Source organism: Phalaenopsis equestris, unplaced genomic scaffold, assembly GCF_001263595.1.
Source record: "Phalaenopsis equestris unplaced genomic scaffold, ASM126359v1 Scaffold000761, whole genome shotgun sequence".
NCBI lineage: Eukaryota > Viridiplantae > Streptophyta > Magnoliopsida > Asparagales > Orchidaceae > Phalaenopsis > Phalaenopsis equestris.
This window is the reverse complement of record NW_018165201.1, coordinates 2,199,267-2,222,070: the sequence shown is the minus strand read 5'-3', so window position 1 is coordinate 2,222,070 and position 22,804 is coordinate 2,199,267. Positions and strand designations below refer to the sequence as shown.

The following is a 22,804-nucleotide window of genomic DNA, read 5'->3' as shown; positions in this document are numbered from 1 at the left end:
TGGGTCAGTCAGGTTAGACAAGCACGGGGGCTTCTCCTCGGGATATGCAAATATGAATGCAATTATCTAAATTCGTTCTTAAGTATTGTGGAGACCCTATTAGTATATGTAGGAAATAAAAGTGCAGTTTTTTAAAGTCATGAATATTTTAATCCTAAAAATTCATTTATCTTGAATATGTTTTTAGGATTTTTATGTAGAAAAATTAAGAATTTAAGTCCTAGTGAGCCTATATCGTATCGTGATTCTCAAACATCACATAAATAATCACTGAAAATATGCAAACATACTTTCATGCAAAATGATAGATAGATAAGCCAGATCAAATAATATGAAAGACTAAGATTGCTGGGTCGACAACATATCTTAGAAAAGATTAAAGGCGGTCGAACTCCGCATATACATGCCCAAACTTAATTTTATACATCAATGTAAAAATACAAAATTAAGATATAGGGCACGAGCATCAGCTCCTGGTCCCCTCCACGTGGTTCCAGCGCCAAACGCCTCAAAACCAGTGTCTGTATCTTATTTCTGCTATATGACTTTCCTAGACTCTAAAAGTACATGAGAAAAGAAAAGACTCAATCTTGCATGAAAAACAAGTGTTAAAGGGAAATCTCACATGCATATAACGTATAATGAGTCATGTCTTATAAGTGAGGGAAGTTAAATAACACCTGCAAATAAATTGTTAGAAATCATTACTTGCTCCCCCCATAGCGGTATCTGTGTGCATATAGAGGCTCGACTCCCTGTAGAAAAACACTTTAACGCACTACCACACATATGAAACATGCAGTCATACTACAAACACAATGCAAAAGAAGGATGTCTGACTAGGGCAACAAATTCGACAAAGAATAATAGCCAGACATCAAAAAGACTACATAACACCATAAATTCTTGCCTAACACACCATCTAACGAAAATTGTCTTAACCTAATGCCTAGGTGCACGGGTAAGTCTCCGGATACCGTATGACTTTGACAGGGTCGCTACGCCGACCCCGTCCTAAAGATCCAAGGGATCTAAAACACGTCACATACGAAGGGTGACATTTTAAAATAAGTGGCCTCATATATGACTTGGCTTACAGAGTTTTAAAAATAGGTGGATAATACTAATAATAGTGAAAACATTTATTATACAGAGTAGCATACCTATAATGTGGGTTTGTGACGCATTTGACGCACCTTAGAGCCCTTGAATCCTTAACGCAGTCATACTCATGTCAATCCCGATGACTTAACTCGCATTGCTCACCGGGATCAACCCAGCAAGTAATGCTCGTTAAGACATTGCGACATACGCAGTGTCACTCTCCTAACGAGTAGGACAAACCATCGAGGAATGGACAGCCACACAAACATGCAAAAGACCCACATTGTGATTGTTCGAGGTACGAAACAACCACAACAGGCGCCCAAAAGGGCGAACACACATCATGCAAATGAATGCAAGGATGCCACAAGCAATATGCAGGAAATGCACCATGGTGGTGAGGTTGAGTGTGCCGTGGAGGCAGAGACTTAGAAAGATGGGCGTGTCATGGAGGCAACGACCTGAAGGATGGGCGTGCCCTGGAGGCAGTGACCCGAAGGATGGGCGTGCCATAGTGACATCAGCCCGAACAAATGGGTGTGTCGTGAAGGCAGCGACCCGAAAGGGTGGACGTGTCGTGGAGACAAGGGCCCGAAAGATGGGTGTGTCGTAGAGACAGTGACACGAAGGATGGGTGTGCCTTGGCGACATCGGCCCGAACAAATGGGTGTGTCGTGGAGGCAGTGACTCGGAGGAGGTGATGATCCTCGTTGGGGAGAATCACACAAGTACAAATGCAAATGCAAATGCAAATGCAAACACATACGACACAACATGCAAGTAGGAAGACACAAATGCGCACATGCAAAACAAGCGCCATGCAAGTGTTCGATCGACGGGCTGTGGTGGTTGGTCGGGCCAATGGAGCAAGTGGATATATCCAGGGTAATCAATCCAACCCAAGGGGATGGGTGACCGGCCCGGGACGACAGATCAAACCCAAGAGAAGATCGGGAATCGGTCAAGAGCGGCCGATCGAACTGAAGTGTTTAAATGATTGCGTATATGACATGCAATATGACCAACACACCAAAGATGTCATGAATGGTCATGCATATGCAATGCAGCCCAACACGGTCGACGACACGTCGAACTCATCCTAACAACCTCACGTAGGAAACCTAGGGTTGACACACTTGGATTTGCGGCATCGCTGCCTCCAGCTTTGGCGGGGGAATGTGTTGGGATTCTTCCTCCAATTTTTGGTAGGGGAAACTCTCCACCGTTCGTAGGGCGGACTAGCTACAAAGTTTTTCCCGTCCTCTAAGATCAGAGAGAGGAGTGCTCACTGCAACAATTAATCCAGAGAAGCGAGAGAGAAAGAGACATCACCGTATCGGTAAGAATCAAGAGAGAGAGTGAGAGAGGAGTTAGGGCAAGAATCACAAGAGAGATAGTCCTGTGAGAATCCGGAGAGAGAGGGACACTAGGGCTATACTCGCGAGAGAGAAAAGGGCAGCGGGGTAACCCGACATATCAATTAATCTCGAGAAGCAGCCACGCCGCACTTTCCAAACGACAGACCCAATATTCCGAAGCCGCGACAAACAATTCGCCCCAAACAGGCTCTAAATAACATTTTTTTTAAACTATAACATGCGTAACTTGTATAAAATTATAAATACAATTATACATTCATGAATAATTATAAATATGAAATATTTATCTAATGAATTAAGAAATTAATATAAAATAAAAAAAGTTGATGTATAAATATAAAGATAAATTTTAAAAGTGAATCTCCAAATTGGAATTTCTGACATTCTTAATTATGCATTAAAATTACATACATTTATAAGTTTGAAATCGGTGTAGTAATTTGCTGTAAGAATTTGATCCTTCTAAAATGCATAAAAAACATAAATTCATAAGAAAGACTAATTTTAATATATTAAATTTCAAGTTTGCAAACAACTTAATTGGAATTCATTAGTTAATATCTTCTTTTTTTATTTATATAATCTCTCTCCTTGAAGTAGAATTTATTCATATTCAAATTTCTCTTTTTTCACTTCCTCTTTCTTCTTGTGAGTAATTTTTATCTTCTCTATTTTGCATGCTAGAGATGGATGCAAGTTGAGATGAACCAACCTTCATTGTCTATGAACCTCTTTTTTATATTGACCTACTTAGTCTTATTGGCCACATTTAATTTACTTCTTTTGTCGCCTCTTCAATTTGAGTGTTATAACAATTTAACAATTGATCCAAATCATTAAATCTATCACATTTTTTTTATTTATAATTGCTAATGGAACTAATATTTATCTCTTACGTATAAACAATTCAAAGCGAGTGCACAAACCATTTTTACGTATCAAAGATTTTATTTTTTCAAGTTTCATGCGAGTTTGTCAATTTAATTTGAATTATAAATATTAGATTCTCATAGAATGATAGCCTTGAAAAATATCATACTTGTAGGTTACATTAAAGCTCTTGGAGTTCAAGGTTGTGGTTGTTATTAAGTTGATGGAGGTCGAGCTTTATGTGGAACTCGCAGGCTTGGTGAAGGGCAAGAAGCCCAATGGCTCAATTGTTATACTGTTATTGTTTTGGTATAAGGAGTTGCCTGTCTGATGCCTTATGTATAGTGTGAAGGTCAATTAAAAGAAAATCCAACCCTAAACCTAAATTTGCTTGGTTTGTCACTGAAATTTGCACTGATGATTTTAAAGATTGATTTAAAAATTCAAACTATTAATTTGATCTGACGTACTCACATTACTTGGAATTGAGCATTTAATTGCCACATTTGTTGAAATTTTTTATTTTTTGTTTGCACACAACCTTATATGCCTTTAACAAAAGATCTTTCAAAAAAAAAATATAAACACTTGGTACCATGTTTGTAAGGCATAGCCATAAATCTGGACTCTTAAATTCAATTTTCTATATTCAAAGTAGAATTGATAATGTTTTGTTGACCTCGCTTTCGTTCGAGGTGCAGTTTTCCCCTTCTTAGTAGCCTAGGATCTAGCCGTAGGACCTTTTTGTCGACTACTCCTAGAAAACTAGTGAAAAATCCTTCCCCGATAGCAATTCTGAACTTTTTTTCGCTCGACTTACGTTCCATATAGTAGTTTTGACCGCTATCTTCAATATAGTAGTTTTGACCGCTATTGCTTAGCAGGTAAGGCTACTCTGAAGGAACTCAGAGAGTATTTTTATAAGACTGTCGGCCTTAGGATTGGCTGTATTCGTTGATTTGACGCCGCCGTCCTCTACACCGTCCTGTTTTATTGAACTCGTACCGAAGTTTTGATAGGATTCGGACCGCGATGCGTTTTTGACCTGATCGATGACGAGGTTGCCCGAACGACTCCGGATGACGAAACGGACTGCGCCGATGCGTCCGGAACATCGATTTTATCGAAGGGGGAAGTTTGTTTCATTGCGGCGGCGCGTCATGGGGAAAATACATGTTTAAATGTTAATTATAATAATAAATAATATTTTATTGTTATTATTATTATAATTAATAACCTATATTAAAAAATCCTTAACCTTATTTTATTTTCCCCTCCTGTTTCTTCCTCTCGCGCTCGTGGATCTCTGCCCTAGTCGCGGTTCGCTTGGTTTCGCCTGACCCACTCCTTTGTGCCGTTGGGGTTCTCGTTCCCGCGCTCGCCTAGCGCGCGCTAGACGATCCCATCTTGCCACATCCCTTATCGTATCTCATCCTCTGCGAGGATCGTATCCTCTGTTCTCGACTCTCCTTGCCGCAAAACGTGGCCTCTGCGAGGATCCTATCCTCTGCGCTCGATCCCTCTACCGTATCTTCTTAATCATTCTTCTTCTTTATTAGAGCTTGGCTTTGTTTGGGGGTATGCCGAAAATCTCTTAGGGAAGGGAAAACTCTGTCATTTTCCTTTCTCACTTATTTCTTCAACTTTCTGTGTTCGGGTTGGCTTCCTCTTACTGTTGGAGGAATGATTGAAGTTGAGAAGTGCTTTTAAAAGTTCTGTGTTGCTTTCTTTTGCTGCAAAGAGGTACTTCTCCCCTCCTGTGTCCTTTCTTTCTCTCGGTTTTGCTCGGTCAGGGATGTTGGGACCGACATACTTGGATTGGGTATGGCATGTTGGTTCGGCATACTCCATGAATTTTTTGATATTAAATAAAAATGGTGATATGGATTTATGGAAGTTTAGTTCATTGTTCAAGCATGTGTAAATTATCTACTTATGTTCTTCCCATATGTGTTGAATGTAGAGGGAAAGCCTACTCTTATTTCTATCTCCTGCTACTCTCTTGCTCGAAACATATGTTATAAAAAAAAGGAATTTCTTTAATTTGAAGGGTGCTATAAATTGTTTTGGTGGCTCGAGGCTCGTTTTAACCCCTCATGAGGCATCCTTTTGTTTAGATATTTGTTGGAAGTTGTTTCATGTTTGGAATACTTAAGTTGGGGGCCTAAATATGCTCCATATGCTATTGTTCTTATTTAAGATGTATATTGGCTCCATATCTTGATGTTTTAAAGGCATGCGGGTTGTACTTTGGCTTTGGATGACTCGGTTTTACGTTAAGGTGGCTGGAGTTTTAATTTCTGTTGGGAATGAGCTTTTGGTTTTTGCTGAAGCTTTGTCCTAACAGCTCGGAAGGGCTCGGTTTTGCTTATTTGATCCTGTTTTGACTTTGAATGGCTCTATTTTAGCTTTCCTTGGAGCTTGGATTTACTTGTTTTGGCCCTTACCCGAGAGGTAGCTTGGGAGCTTGGTTTGGTTTGTTCTTAGTCCTACCCGTGAGCTTGTTGGTAGATCATTTGGTTTGGCTTTGGCCCATGCTGGGCTCGGTTTTGGCATCTTGTGAGTGTTTTTGGCTTAAATATACATATTGTGGAGGAATTTTCCATAGCTTGGAGAAGTTCCATAGTTATTCTTGTTTGAAACATATGGTAGTCATATATTTTGATGTCTTGAGGGCATAGAGATGTTATCTAGTCTTAGTTGTGGCCTGGGTTTGAACCTTAGTTGTGGCTCGGTTTAGCTTGGGCTGGGAGCTCGGTTTTGCCTTGTCTTGCCCCTACCCGAGAAGTGGCTTGGGTTTTGATTTTTATTGGCCTTAGCTCCTACCCGAGAGTCTATTTTGGCGTACTGTGTTGTCCTTATTCGAGGACTGTTAGCTGGTTTTGGTGGATTGGTTTGGAAGTTTATAAGGCTGCAGTTTTGATATTTGTTTGGTTCCTAGCCGTGGATTTGTGTTGTGGTTGAGTTAGCCTCCCCCTTTGGTCCTACCCATGAGCTCAACATGAGGATTTGCTCCACTTGCAGTCCTTACCTGTGAGACCTATTGGAGGTTGTTTGGTGTGATGGAGGTTGTTTGGTGTGATTTAGTCCTTCTTGTTGGGCTTGAGCTACTTGGATGATTGTAGGTGGATTGAAATTATGATTATATTTTGCACTCTCTTATGTATATCAAAGATCCTTATATAGCTAGTTTGGCTTGCCTTAATTGTGAGCCTTACTTGTTGTTCCTTGGGTTGCCTTGGCCAAGAGCCTTAGCTGCTGTTCATCTCTTTGTATTGAGCTTGGCTGTGAGCATATATGTGGTTTTAGCCAGATGTTTTTATGCTTATCTAACATATGAAACTTTTGATTACATTTGGAATTGGATGACTTTGATGTTGGCGTGATTTTGGAAGTATACCCTAGGATAATTTCCTTTTGTTCGAGTTGTGGAATTTGAAAATTCATTTTCAGGGGAGCATGTGGTTGGTTTAAATTGAATTCATAAAGGATGTTTCGGGAGTTTGACATTAAAGTCGTGATATCGTTTGAATGCAGGCTCGGGCGTGTGTGAACATGTAGCTAGTGGTAGAGCCATGTGTGCGACTGTCACATTGACTTGGGTTGATCCACTTATAAAAACTGTGAGAAAGTGATATCCTTTCGGATTGATTCAAGGATCTTCGGGTTTTTCTTTTCAGGTCTTTTTGTCATGAGTTTTGAGAGCTGATTCATCCTTCGTTCTTTTCGATATTTTAGGTTGATCGGTCCCTCCTCTCTCTCACCCTGTTTTTGTTCCTCTCCCCCCATTTTTGTTCTTTTTTTTTCTTGTTTCTTGGTTCGATTTTTGATGCTTATGTCCGACACATAAGTATCCATCCGATACATAAGTGTTCACGTATGGCCTTTTGCTATACGTGAAACAATCAAGCAAGGTCGCAAGCAGGTCAGTTTTGTTTTGGGGCTTAGGGTGGTGATGACAAAGACACACCTGAGATCGAGCAGAATGATATGTCATCCTACGACATCAGGATCCGATTCAGGAGCCCGGTGAGCTGTAAGATAACAATATCATTCACCGACACAAGACTAGTGAGAGCTGACCTAAACTTTCTTAGGTTGTTGGTAGCCTTATGGCTGACAGCGCGATCGACTCGTGGACAACTATTTTTCAAAATTGATAAAAATAAATTTGATAAGGACAGATACACCTTTTTCTAAAAAAAATATACTTTTCGTCATAAACAAAATTGATACCAGCCCACTTTTTGCATGTTTGAAAATTATGCGCATGCTGAAAACATAAATTTTAAATACATTTTAAACATTGGTTGTGCACCTATTGATCACCTGTTTAGGCTAAGGAATACCCTCCTGAGTTAGGTTCGATATGACACATTTCTAGTTGAGTGACGGACTTCACACATCCGGGTGACCGAGTAGCCTTCGACGACCCTCGAGTACTAATATATAGTTAAGTCTAGCCCCGACTCAAGTGCTTGCGGTCCCCTCTTTTCGGACTTTTTCATATATATTATCGAATTTTTTGAACAAAGCACTCGTGGTCTCTTTTCGGGATTTTTCCGTGTTTTCTACGATTTTAATCGATTTGTTGATTCGTCGATTTCCTCGCATTTCTCTTCTTGTGAGTCTTTTGACGATCTTTCTCAAGATTTCTGGACGATATTTTTTTTGTTTTTCGCTTATATAAAGCATTTCAGCCTGTTTTCTCAAATTTTGTTGCTTGTACATGTTGCATCAATTACACATAAGGAACAACGGATCTCTCAGGTATACAAGTTTGTTTTATGTTTACAGCATGTTATTCTCTTATAATCACTTCCCTGTTGTACATTTTACTTTTCTTTACACCGCATGTTGTACTGCTTTCTTTATTGCATACTCTACTGTTTGTCATGTGCTACATATTTTACTGTTATGCTATACACTATACAACTTCAACATGTTATCTATAAAAATATTTGAAGAACTACAACCATAAGACTACTGGATTTGACATCATAACCTGATGCCCTAGAAAACTTAAAACTCGTCACGACAAGGAACTTGGAACTAGCGCGATGGGCAACACGACCATCTTTAACAGCAGAATATGTCTTCCCCAGCTAAACCATTCTTTTCCTAGAAATTAAAATAACAATCTATAGGATTTCAAAGTTGTTCGCCTAGCGCAACATAAATCCTCAACCTTTTCGTTAGGCATTTGTATAGCTCTGTTATACGATCTAAGCCCTAACTCGTTTTAGGATTCTGAGATTGTCGTTCGTTACGACCTAAATCCTCACATCTTCCCGGCTATTTGTGTGATCGTTTCACACGAATGTAAGCTCTAAATAAATAAAATTGGCAGGATAAAACACTTGAATATTTCTCCTCGAAACTGAAGCCAAACCATAGGGTAGACTGGGAAGTCACCGAGGATCTCCTCTGGATCTGTGACATCCCCTAGTTCTTCTTCCTATGGATTCTGTAATAAATGTTCCAAATTTGAGTTATTCCCCTTTCACACATCTTTGTCCGATTTCGTTGAAAAGTCTCATCCTTTTGAAGTCCTTGAAGATAATTTTTTCTGATTTTTATCGAGAGTATTCTTAAGTGATTTCAGTCATTTAAGATGTAATTAACTATAGGGGTTTACCCTTATATGAAGCTTTTCAGAACCCAGCTTAAAATAAACCCTATTTAATTTTTCATATTAAATAAGAGAATTTGTCGGCAAATAAAACGGCTTCGCAGACCAAACAGACGTCATATATTTCTTAGTTTATTTGATCGAGCCTCATCCTCAAGTCTTGTGTTTATCCCTCGGGATAGATACGGGATTTGAGGTAGAGCGCTCTTTCATTTAAACAGTGAAGATAATGAGGTCAGTTTGATTTCATATTTTTTTTCTTAAATTAAATCTATATGTAAATTAAAACGTTCTTCCGAAGCGGGCGACGGGATTTCGATTTCGGTGACCGACAGCTTCTTACGGGTAACTCCACCAACTCAACTTTTTATCGCCAACATGTTTTTATAACAATAAATTTTCAAAATGAATTCAAATCATGCATAATGGACAAACGTAATCTTTTACGAGCAAACGAGCATAATTGATAAGGTTCGAGCAACAAAATTTAGTATTTTAAGATATCCCAACAATGATTATTTGGAGGAGATACTGTCATTAAAATACTCTCAAAGCTTAACGCAAAATTATATGAGGCCTAAATTTCAATAAAATATTAAAATGCATGAAAATTGATAAATTTAAAAATTGTTAAAGAAATTTACCTTTGTAAGCTTCTAGCTCACAAAGAGCTAATTGCATATCATATGCATATCCATGATCGCTCTTAAAGATTTCATATCAGTAAGAATTTGCATTTGTCCTTTCATTGGAATTTTTGCCACTAAATGACAATACTAAAGGGTATGATTATGATTGGGGTTCTTTGATACAGTAGTTCACTGTAAAGTAGCATCATTATATTATGATTATGGTAGAGCATATAGGCTCTCCAATGGCTCAAATCCCTTGAGATTTGAATCATAGATTTACTTGATAGGGCATATAGATTTACTTGATAGGGCATATAGGCCCTTGTTTGGCAAGTTCAACTTAAAAATGTCTCCTATTAGACACATTTATCCTAGTTCTTTAAGGACTTTTTTGTATGCTACTCAGCTGCTGACAAAAATTTACGAATTAGTTTGGGTCAACCAACTTCTCTGACCAGGTAAACCAGTGTTTATGATAACTAATAGTGATGACACTATAAGATATTGTTTGGTTTTTTCATCATTTTGTCACTATTTTCTCTAAGTTAACAACAATAATTATCCTCGATTTTAAAACTTAACTATCACTACCGTGAAGTGCTTAGCATCTACTAACTAGTTTTAATCAGAAGTTCTATTCTGTGTTGGGGAGGCTTAGTTAATCAGAGGATATTTTGCCTATGTTAAACCTAAAATCAGAGTATAAAGTCATTTCAAAAAAAGGCAAAATATTTAGATAACATCTTATAAATAATCTATTATGCCTTTTGAAAATTTGACCTAAAACCCAACTCTCTTAGAAGAGTCAGACGTAGACAAACTTATAATATATAGGTGGGGACTTTCTATGAAGCTATTCTAAGCTTTGAACTATGTCTCGTACTCCTATGTGCTAGGGACCTAGCTATAATGCCTGCAATATTATTTAGAGCTCTGCGTCTTTGTCCTCACATAACTTTTCTTAATGTTGCTTCATAGCTTATGTGTTAAATAATATGTTTGTAGCTCATAACCTACCTATAATGCCTTTTTTCTCATTTCTTATGAATTCTCTCTTTAGGGTCATATTCGCCGGCATCTATCCCAAGAAGCCCGTGGTTGCACCTATTTGGTACTGTGGTTGGATTGCGACCGTGAGGGTGAAAATATATCCTACGAAGGTTGTTTCTTGCTTGGCTTTTATAGTTTTTGTTAATATTCTTGGTTAGATGGTGAGTTAATTCACATATTTGTATTTTCTCCCGTATTTTCTTGCAAATTTTTCTTAAGCCAAGTCTCTTTCAGTTTTTTGTTTCCCGAACCTTATATTTGGTTAATTATAATTCTCTTTGTTGTCTAATTGGCAATAATTCAGAAAACTGGTAATATACGACGCTTAAGGATCTTGGTTTCAATAATGTTAACCTAGATTGAGATGCACAAAAATATAGAAAACGCAATTCACATATTGGTAGCTTTCAATTTTAGCAAAAAGGATTCATCACTTTTGATGCAAAATTGACAAGAACATGGTTCAACATTTTAACAGCTACTGAAGTTTAAAATTTCTTAAAAAAAGTGAGAGAATATGAAATTCTATAAAGGTCAAGATTCATACACAGAAGGACGAGATCGAAATATTGATTTGAGAGTTGTTGGAGGTTGGGATCATATAGCCCAATGTAAGCCACTTCTCTAGCCCAGTCTTGCTATCGAAGAAATGGGAGTCGGTGTTTCTGTATGGATCATTAGGCAACGAATAAAGAAACAATACTTAACAAATTTTTCATTATGGTGATAGATGCATTATGGTGATAGATGCGTTGTTTGAAAAGTTATTAGGGACTGCAGTATCCTCCAACATTGACTTGAAGTTAGGGTAAAAATAAATTCTGATGCGGGCGAAGGATGCACACAAGACTACATTCTGAACTCATGAGGGTTACTACCAACTTCTGATTAAATGGAAAGGATTGTCAATTGACAATGCTACGTGGGAGCCATACTATTTGATCCAACAGTAGTTTCTTCTCTCCCACCTTAAGGACAATATGTTTTTTGGGAGGAGAGTAATGTTAGATCGACACTTACAACGTTTACTACCACACCAAGCCCGCCAACTAATTTGAAGACTTATTTTAGGCGCAAGGCTTAAAAAGCAATTTAGTCTTTTATTAGTTATTATACTGGGGTATAAATAGGGTTTATTATGCTTAGAGTTAGGTTATGCTATGTGATTGTTGCTTGAACCTTGAGGTTAGTGTTTGGGAGAGATCACCAACCTCTTGAGTTGTAGGTATTTATATTTTATGTATTTGAGTTGTGTTTCTTGGTGCTATTGAATTAAAATATTTGGTTGTCCAAACTTTTGTGGAAAACTGCTATGGTTCCTATCCCAATGATAATTGATTACTATTGAAAAAAAAAAGTGGATAGCTATCGTTCCTTATGGTACATACATTTTTAGGGGCATTTACGTAGCACCCAATTAAGGTCGTAAATGAACCAATGCACTCGATGAACAACTCGAACTTGGTTTGATTAAGACTCAATTATGTTCTTTCAAATAAATAAATAAGCTTGAGTAATTTTTAAAAGATCGAATCTTAAATGAACATAGTCGAACATGTTCATTTTTATTCATGAACAAACTCATTTGTTGTTCAATAAGTTGCTTGTTAAATGCTCGATATTAACCTCGATGATAGCTCGTATCATATATGATATATTATTTAAATAAAATTTAATTAACTAGAATATTAACTCGTTTGTTGATAGCTTGATGATAGCTCGTATCATATATGATATATAAATACTCGATATTAAGTTTATGTAGGTTTTAAAGTTTTCATTTTTAGTGATTTGGTAGGATTTAGGTTAAATCATGCTTAAATGCTACACAAATCATTTTACTAAATAGACCCCAAGTGAGGGATTTAAGGCAAAATGGATAAGAAACGAATTTAAGATACTGTAAAGTTTAGAGTTTATATTCAACAAATGAATGGTTGCATCAAATTGTAAACTTATTTATTAATTTTTTGTATGAAAATCTTGATACTCGTTTGAATTTTTAATTCGTTTAAATACCCATTCACTTACCATAAACAAATCAAGTTCAAACATTACAAAATTTAAATAAGTCAAGTTTGAACAATATATGAAAGCTCAACACAAGCTCAAGCCGAACATGAATAAATTATGACTATACCAAGCCAAGTACAAACTATGATATACTCGGCTCAACTCGGCTCGATTAGAGCCCTACACCCAATTCATATGTTATTACATTTCTAACACCTAAACTTTATTTTTTACATGTATAACACCCAAATATTTAATATCACAATTAAAAATGTAAATAGGCAAGGTGGTATGGATGTATAAATTGAAGTATAGGTGTTAGATATGTGAATACATAGGAATTGAGTGGTATGTAAGTAAATCTTCCATATTTTTAATTACTGCTATCTGTGAAAGCTTAAAATAGATGACTAAATGAATGCAACTTTTCTTCTAGTTATTGAATGCACAGGATTCAGTGAGAATGAGGCTGGTGGAAGAATACTGCGTGCTCGATTTTCATCCGTCACTGAGAAGGACATATTGGAGGCTTTGGGAAACCTCGTCAAACCGAACAAAGCTGAGGCCTTGGCAGTAGATGCACGTCAAGAGATTGATTTGAAGGTTGGAGTTGCCTTTACTCGGTTTCAAACTCGCTATTTTCAAGGAAAATATGGGAATCTTGACTCCAGGATAATCTCGTAAATTTCCAATTTTCTTTTCCTCATCTTCATGCTATATTTTATATTTTTTCGGTTACACATTGCCAATTTAAGCTATTATTGCAATTGATTTGACATTTTTTTTACTTTGCATGCTTATCTCTTTCTAATTTATCTACCAACTCCAACTGCTTTGTTTTGCTGCAATTTGTTTTTGAAGGCATTCTAAAATATGTTGAATTCATGCATTTATTTATTTCTGTTTGGCCATCCAGCAGCATTATTGTTCTTTTGAATCAACGAGTTGTATTTATCAAGAACTTTTTTTATTTATTATCCTGTTACAGTTCGTGATTTTGAGATTATTTTAGCTTAAGGTTTGTAGTGCAGACACCCTAACAAAATTGATTATTTCCAGGTTAGTGATGAAAAAAATGTTGTTTCATGAAGGCCACAGGGGCTCTCTTATAGCCCCTATACTTTTTTTTTAATTTATTTATTTTTAAATTTTTTTATGGCCTCTGTTCAACTTAGTTCTGGTTTTTAGGGATATAATGGGAGCTCTCTTATAAACCCTGAAACTGCTAAGGCTTTACACTTCACCTTCTTGATAATTTATTATTTTCAAGAGATGCCCATGATTATACATTGTAGTTTTCGTATTAATTAAATTGTTTAGTATTTATTCAGTTATTCATATATAAATTGAAATAATATTATTATAGCATTATTCTATTAAACTCGTAATCATATTTATTAGTAATTTGATCTGTTCATATTAGTGACAATAATTTTTACCAAACAATCATAACTCATCGCATATCGGATAACAATACAGACATGATTTTATCTTACAATGAACTATAGTACCTTAGTCTGATTCTTAGATCATGCATGCATTTTTCTACCATTTGTTTCAGCTATGGACCTTGCCAGACTCCTACACTGGGATTTTGTGTGCAACGTTACACGCAAATCATGACCTTTAAACCGGAAAAATTTTGGTATTTCAGTCCTTATATAATAAAAGATGGTTATGAGCTGCAATTGGAGTGGGATCGAAAAAGACTATTTGACTTTGATGTAAGTTTTATTTTTATTTTTATTTTCCTAGAGGCCGTTTGGGATCACTTTTATTTTTTATTTTTATTTTTATTTTGTTTTATTTACATTTTGATATGAAACGAAACATATTTGTTTACGATTAAAGTATGATTGTTTTTAAAAACACCCAAAATATTTAAAATTATTTCAAGTGTTTTAAAAAGCATTTGAATTTATTTTTAGAAATAAAAATAAAAACATATAAAAAGCACGCTAAACAAACATGTTTTGAAAATAAAAGAGAAAACTAAAATAAAAATAAAATACAAATTTAATGCCAAACAAAGCCATTAGGGGCCATTTGGGATCACTTCACTTATTTGTTTTTGCTTTATTTTGTTGGCGTTTTGATTTAAATTAAAATATATTTGATTGTGGTAGTTGTTTTTAAAATCACTCAATGTTTTTTTAGTTGTTTCGAGTATTTTTAAAAATAGTTTGATTTGTTTTTGAAAAAACACAAAACATATTAAAATTATACCATTCAAACATGTTTCCAAAAACAAAAAAAAGAAACCAAATTGTTGCCAAACAAGCCCTTGGTGTTTCCTCATCACATGCGTGCTTTTCATTTTTTTTCCATTTGAAAAAGAGGATTCATAAATCTGATTACAAATAGTTGGGAGAAGCTAATAGTGACGAGTTGCTTCTATAATTATGCCAATTTCTTAAAGCAAACTGTAGGTTGCTGGAATGTTTCAAAAACTAGTACTTGATCATAGTATTCTTGAGGTGACTGCTGTGTCCAAGAAAGAAGAAAGCAAGAGTCGTCCTTGTGGCCTTAACACGGTGAACTTATTGAAGGTAAGTTCTAGAATTTTTTTGGTGGAATAGCTTTATAATCTAATTTTAATTACAGCTTTGTTGTTTTGAACATCTTTTCTCTGTGAATGATTTGAGCTCTTGGAAAGCTAGATTATATTTCTCTATTCTCTTCTGGCCTGCTTTTTAAGCAACAAAAGAGGGTTTATTTAGGGAAATTTATATACATACAACACAGATATTTTTTTTTTTTTTTTGTGCATATCTAACACCTATAATTTGATATTTACACTTATAGCTCCTAGTTGTCATAAACCTATACAGAAAATGTGTAATTTACTTTTAAGAAGGTAGTGATGATGATATTTATGATTTGATGTGAAAAATTTGAGTGATATGCATTTAAGTTTGAATGTTTAGATGTTAGATATGTAAATACATAAGAAGTGTGTGGTATGTATTTAAATGCCTCATTTATTTATCATCTGCACACTTTTTGTTTTTGTTTCTTGATGCACTGTTGCTTTTCTCTATTATTTTTTAACATCCACTGCATAACGTGGATAATTATTTCGCTTAATTATCTTTGCCTTAGCACAAGTAGAGTTTGTAGAGGTTGACTTTCTGCTAGAAACAAAACTCAAATGGTAAAATTGATTTTTGGTATGGTCCAAGTAATACTTTTATGGTGAATTTTTCTGTAGTAATGAAGGACTTCGGCTTCAAGTTAACTCAAATATCATATATGAGGGTTATTTAGTCAGATAATTCTATGTTTAGCCCCCGTTCAAGCTTGTTTTGTATGCTGATTTCTGTGACTTAGGGACATTTACATACATAACACACACTTCTTATGAAATTACATATCTCTCACCTAAACTTTTATATTTACACATATAACACTCAAATCTTTAATATCACATAAAAAATAACTGTGTTACTTCTTAAAAGTGAAATACACATTTTCATGTTTAGGCTTAAAGCATTAAAGTGCTATGTATGTAAATATAACAGTTTTGATATGAAATATGTAAATATATAAGATCTGCTTATGTAAATTTTCTTATTAGTTAATGCTCTGGTGCTCTTTTGAAAATTATGGCATCATTCATATTACAAACTTTTTATGGTTGCCATTTCCCAAAATTTTTCATTTGGTACTTTATCTTTCCTAGGTTGCATCAAGTGCGTTGGGATTGGGACCACATGTTGCCATGCAATTAGCTGAGCGACTTTACACTCAAGGATTTATCAGGTGGTCCACATGTATTTTAAGCATTCGATTCCCATTCTTTTTCTCATCACTAGGCCATTAGATAATACATCTTTGGGAAAATTACATAACATACCACACATTTCTTATGTATTTACATATCTAAGCTCAAAGTTTGATATTTACATTTACAACGTATTGGCGTCATAAACCTTATGTTGGCCTTTAAAAGAGAAGCATAAAACAATGTTATATTTTTGATGTGATGTTAAAAGAACTTAGTGATATGCAAGTAAATATGAATGTTTAGTTGTTAGATATGTAAATGCATAAGATGCCCCCAAAAAAAAACAAAGGCTGTTGTCATGCACACAAGTCTATAGGGTTTGTTTTCCCAAAAATTCCATGTGCAATTTTTATATTATTTGTTAGGATGTCCAGTGCCGTGGAAATAACATATTTTCTATCTCCACTATATTTGTTCTATTTAAAATAAATCATATTCATTGGTCCAAGTTGTTTTTGCATTTCACTTCCATTTTCATAATCTGCACTTTATTTTTAGGTGTATTTACATACATTCCACACAATTCTTATGTCTTTACATATCTAACACCTAATGTTTGATTTTTATACCTATACACCTTTAACTAAGCTTAAAAAAGTGTGTTTGTTTTTTTTTTTTTTTTGGTTTTAGATCAATGATAGTGGTACTTTTGATGTGTTATGAAAGATTCAAGTAGTATTAAGTGTAAAAATTAAAATTTGGATGTTAGATATGTAAATATATAAGAATTATGTGGTATGTATGCAAATGCCCTTTTTTTATAATTGTAATTTTCATCTTTCTGAGCTTTCATTTTAAATATTTTTTTATGTTATTTAATAGCTATCCACGTACTGAAAGCACTGCCTACCCCGCATCATTTGATTTCAAAAATGTGCTTGGAGCGCAACAAAATAATCTTATGTGGGGAAATCATGTGCGGTCGTTATTGACTGATGGCTTTCATAAGCCGCGCACAGGATCCGATGTAGGTGATCATCCTCCCATTACTCCAATGAGGGCAGCAACAGAGGAGATGGTTGGACATGATGCTTGGAGACTCTACCAATATATTTGCCAACATTTTATTGGTACTGTCAGCCATGATTGCAAGTACACACGGTTCGTTCCATTATTTTTCAAATTTAATGCCAACTGAAATTATGGATTTTGTGCATATTTTCAATCAGGAAAATATATTTTGATATTTCTTTTAATTAATCAAGCATTATTGGTTTGAGAAATTAAAATAATCCTCGACTCGTTGTAGAGGATCATTTTAGTCTCAGAGTCTATAAAATATCAATTTAGTCCCTATACTCTTTTAATATGAGCTGAAATAGTCCTCACGGGTGACTATTTCAGCCTTTAAAAAGTCTAGAAGCTTATTTGACACTTCTATGAACTCTTGGACCAAAATGGCCCTATGTAAACAATTACGAGACTATTTTGGCACTTTACTCTTATTATTATTGTCCTTCAACACTTTGTGTTTGGTCATATGGCTAAATCAACAAGGAAATCATGAACCTTGAATTTGCGTCTTGCCTAATCCGAGTGAAAATGATAAAATCAATAAGAATTAGCGGTGTTAGTCTTGAACCGGGTATATTAAGTAGTTAGTGTTCTGTGTTCATTGCTTTGTGTTGAAAGAATCATAGTTAATTTATTTAGATTTTTTGAGTTGTACAAGCTATGTGGCAATTGAAATGTGAAACACCTATTCTTTGTTATTATTTTTCTTTAGCTTTGATTATTTGAGAATTTAATTTGAAGTATCTGGCTGATGTTCACAACAGCGCCATCTATTTGAATTCTTTGTCTAGTAAGCAGAAGATGATAATGTATACATATTGACAACTTATTAAACATAATGCATATTTCTTTTTTGGTGGGTATATTTATTTCTCTAACCACTAGATTGCTTTGGTGAAGTAAGTTTAATCCTACTTCACCCTCACCCTGATTTTACCATCCCGCTCACTCTTTGCATTACAACACCAAAATTCTCCGGATTGATTTTTCTCTAATGTTACCGTCCTCTCGCTTACTTTTACCATTTGCTTGATAACAAATCTCCATATATGTTTCTTAGAACCCTCTCCTCACATTTCAAGTGAGATAAACCTTAATGCAATTGTGCTGAAAACAAAAGGCAACATCAATGACAATGACAACAAATCATAAATGTCTTATTTCTCTTTTCCCATCTCAATGGTGTAAATCGTGTCACACCCCTTGTTAAAAATTAGGGAATTTTACATGCATACCACGATTTTTATGTATTTACATATCTAAAACCCAAAGGTGATCTTTACATTTATAGAACCTTAGTGTCTTAAACCTATGCATTAAAAGATATATTTCACTTTTAAAAGGTAGTTATGGTGATATTTTTTTATTATATGATATTAAAGATTTGAGTGGTATACATGTAAATATGAATGTTTAGGTGTTAGATAGGTAAATACATGAGAATTTTGTGGTATGTGTGCAAATGCCCCTAAAAATTATTGGGTTGAGCCTTGTAGCCTTTCTCATAGTGTAAATCTTGTCATACGCTACTATGGAATTTGTAGGAGCATGCCTCATAACCTTATTAACAAGAAATAATCCTTAAGAATTCTGAGGAGACGATATCCATGTTTAATCTCGCCTCTCATCCCTCTACATTTGTGCCACTACCTTCGTTACCAGGAGAGTAGTTGCTGGTCACCTTCTGTTGCCCTCAACCTTTCCGAGACTCACTTAGATGGACAAACTTCATCCTTATGTTGCTATTCCAGATCCATCAGCTGGTTGAAGAAGAGCCGTTTTTTTTAAGGTCCACCTTTAAACTATTCATAGCATCACACAAGCGTCCTTGATCATTTGATTTCATTAAATAAAATAAATTAAATAGCAAATTCTCAACAAAGTTTCTTTTAATTTTCTTTGCCCAACAAATAGCACATTCTCAAACCTAACCCTGCAAATTTTTTATCTGAAGACAATCTAGATCTTTAACAGCTGAAACTATGTATGGATATATTAGATGTTTGTTATTCCAGGACAAAAGTAGAATTTACTGCTGGAGGTGAGCTTTTCCACTGTGTAGGGCTGCTTGTGACCAACAAAGGATTTACATCAATCATGCCATGGATGGCAGTTAATGAGAAGAACCTTCCTCAGTTCACGAAAGGAGAGAGAGTCAATATTCTAAAAGCGGACTTGCAAGAGGTATCTTGTTTCTCATCTATGTATTTACAACATTGGTATGATTTTTATTGAGTATAATGCCAAAATAATCCCCTGACTGTTTAAATGGGGTTATTTTTGTCCATGAGTTTATAAAAGTGTCAAACTAATCCTCAGATTCTTTTAATATAGTCAGAATATAGTCAATTGGGAGGACCATTTTACCCCCTTTAGAAGAGTTTGGGGATTAAATTGACAATTTTTATAAACTCAAAGACTAAAATGACCCCCAAAAAAAGTCAGGAGACTATTTTGTTACTTTTCTCTATTTTTATTCCTTCTTTGTGAACATGCTCTTCTACATGCATGTTAGTTTTGACTGTTTGCTCTTCATTATTGCCTTTTTGAATCCATATATAACTTGAAAGGAAGGCCCTTTAGATGTGTTTATGTAAATTGTTTTGTCATATTATTAACTTACAGAATTGCAGGGAAGCACCGCACCACCAGATTATCTTAGTGAGAGTGAACTCATCTCTCTTATGGAAAAGCATGGAATAGGGACAGATGCTTCCATTCCTATCCATATAAATAACATTTGTGAACGCAACTATGTGCAGGTCTAAAAACTCTCTACTTTAATGCATTTCCTAGTTTGCTTGTGTATAGTTATGTACTTACTGGTATTTTAAATGTAAACAATGCCTAAGACTTACTCCCATGTTATTAGCTTATCATTAGATGCGCATCAACTATACTTTTTGGAGACATTACTGCCTTATACGATTGAGTCTAGGAGCTATCACCCTCTTCTACATGTTCATTTTAAAATGGCAAACTCTTTGGAGTGCCTTCGGTGCCTTCATTCATCTTATTAGACCCTTAGAAGGGTTTCTCAGTAATATAAAACAATTTGCTAAATTAATTTCTTCTGTCATCTTATTTGGCATAATGTGTAATTTAGAATAACACTAAGCTTTATGATTTAAGTCCACATCTTTAATATGTTTCAATTTCTTTTTCTTTCACTTTAAGTGATATTTCTTGTTATCTTTGCCTTTTTTTTGGCTTTATTTTTTGCATTTTGTATCATATATGTTGTTTATTAATTTTTTTCTATGATTTATTTTCTAAATTATTATTTTTCATTCTATTTACTTTCTTTTTTTTAATCTCATATGTTTGCCTCTTTATATATTGTCGTCTTCATCATCATCATCATCAACATCATTGTCATCCCCCAACTATTTGTGGCTAGATTAAATCCTAATCTATCGTTTGTTCTTGTTTTGTGATGTTTGAGATGTTAAACATATCTTTTGTATATTATTTTGAATAATTTCTATCCATGTAATCTTATATAATCATTATTGAATTTATTCTTTTTAATTTTACCAGACAACATTGTAACATTTTTTTTTTTTTCGCTCTTTTTACCAGACAACATTGTAACATTGTAACATTTTTTTTTTTTTCGCTCTAAACATGGATATCAGTTGATTGTTTTTACAACCCAACATTTGAATCCATGCATCATTATCGGCCTAATTATGGTTTTTCTTATAAGCATGTATAATATCAACTTTTCAGATAAAACTCTTAAGATATCTCTCCATTTTAACTACCTTGCCTTAACTTTAGGAGCTGTTCCCATATTTGTCTCTATTTTTCTTATAATATGTCTAAGATATTTAAATTGATTGAACCTAGGTATTGTCTTATCTTATAAAATATTAAATGTTAATTGTTATTATCAATGCCCATCAAAATTACATATCATATAGTCAGCCTTTTTTATAATAATTCTAAGGCCTCTATCTTCTTAACATTTCTTCTGTTGTTCTAATTTTTCAATGATTTCATTGGATGTCCTACCAAGTAGAAGGCACCAACAACAATAAGCCGGATCGGCTACATGAATCATTTTTTTCCATTATGTCATATTGAGTGTTATATTTTCATTTAATTCTGATGAAATAAGATCATTTTTTATACAATATGTCAAAGTCTTTTTAGGTGTACCTTTACCTTTTGTTAACATAAGTCAAATTTAAGACATCTACTCTCCTAATTTGGTCAACATGCCCAAGCCTTTATCCCACCAAGTAGAAGGCAACCCACTTTTAATGTCTTTTGTAAGAATCTCCATAACCAATTGATATAAACTTATGATAATTGAGAACTTTTCAGTTCCTCCATGACTATTTCTATTAATAGTACTCCATATATATTTTTAATAATGTTAATCTATCCTTGCCACACTTTTTTTTTTTTTTGCTTTAAAGCAAACAACATCAATTCTCATAGTACTTAATCAAACGCATTCTTACAATCAATAAATATTATAAATGTCAATTCTCAAAATCAATTTGGATTTATGACGAGTAGGTCCCTGAAAGCTATACATTTATTGAGAGGTTTGATGGAGAAGTACAGAGAGAGTAACGAGGATCTACATATCCTTTGGAGAGTTCTAGAGAAAAAACATGTTGATGTGACTTATATTCAAATCATTAAAGATATGTGTACTAGAGCTCTTACTTGTGTTCGAACAGAAGGAGGGTTGACGAAGTATTTTCCTATTTCAGTTGGATTACATCAAGGATCTGCTTTAAGCATTTATCTTTTTTGCTTTAGTTATGGATGCTTTTACTGGACATTTATAGAATGATGTATCTTGGTGTATGTTTTTCTTTGATGATATCCCTCCTTGTGGATAAGACTAAAGAAGTAGTTCAGGAAAAACTTGAATTGTGGTGGTCTACATTGGATTCTAAAGACCATGGGATATAATTTTGGTAGTAGTAGCTTTAGTGGCAGAGTTGTAACTATGGGTGATCAAATCATTAAAAGTTGTGAACGTTTTAGATATCCCGGGTCTATTGTTCCAAGTGATGGTGATATAGATGGGGATGTTATTAGTAGAATTCAAGTTGGTTGATTGAAGTGGAGGAATGCATCAAGTCTATTGTGTAATAGAAAAGTATCGCTTAGACTTTAAGGAAATTTTTTAAGATGGTGGTGTGTCGGCCGTTTTTTATGTTCAACTTCACTTTCGTAGTTTGAAAAGGTGATGATTTTGGAATTTTGAAAATAATTTAAATATAAATATAACTTTTTTTAAAGAAGTAACATTTTAATTTTTAAAATAAGTGAGACCAAACGAGTCTCACATTTTTAA

General features: G+C 34.7%; 1 protein-coding gene across 2 annotated transcripts in view; it reads left to right on the top strand.

Moving 5' to 3' along the window:
* LOC110030842 (DNA topoisomerase 3-beta) overlaps positions 1–22,804 on the top strand; it is a 59,238-nt gene that overhangs the window by 22,454 nt on the left and 13,980 nt on the right. For both annotated transcript variants that reach the window (XM_020733775.1, XM_020733776.1), the window contains exons 5-12: positions 10,678–10,777; positions 13,117–13,360; positions 14,242–14,404; positions 15,110–15,229; positions 16,363–16,442; positions 17,290–17,568; positions 19,497–19,665; positions 20,115–20,243. In XM_020733775.1, coding sequence (XP_020589434.1) covers positions 10,678–10,777; positions 13,117–13,360; positions 14,242–14,404; positions 15,110–15,229; positions 16,363–16,442; positions 17,290–17,568; positions 19,497–19,665; positions 20,115–20,243 — 1,284 coding nt within the window. The remainder of the gene's footprint in view (positions 1–10,677; positions 10,778–13,116; positions 13,361–14,241; positions 14,405–15,109; positions 15,230–16,362; positions 16,443–17,289; positions 17,569–19,496; positions 19,666–20,114; positions 20,244–22,804) is intronic.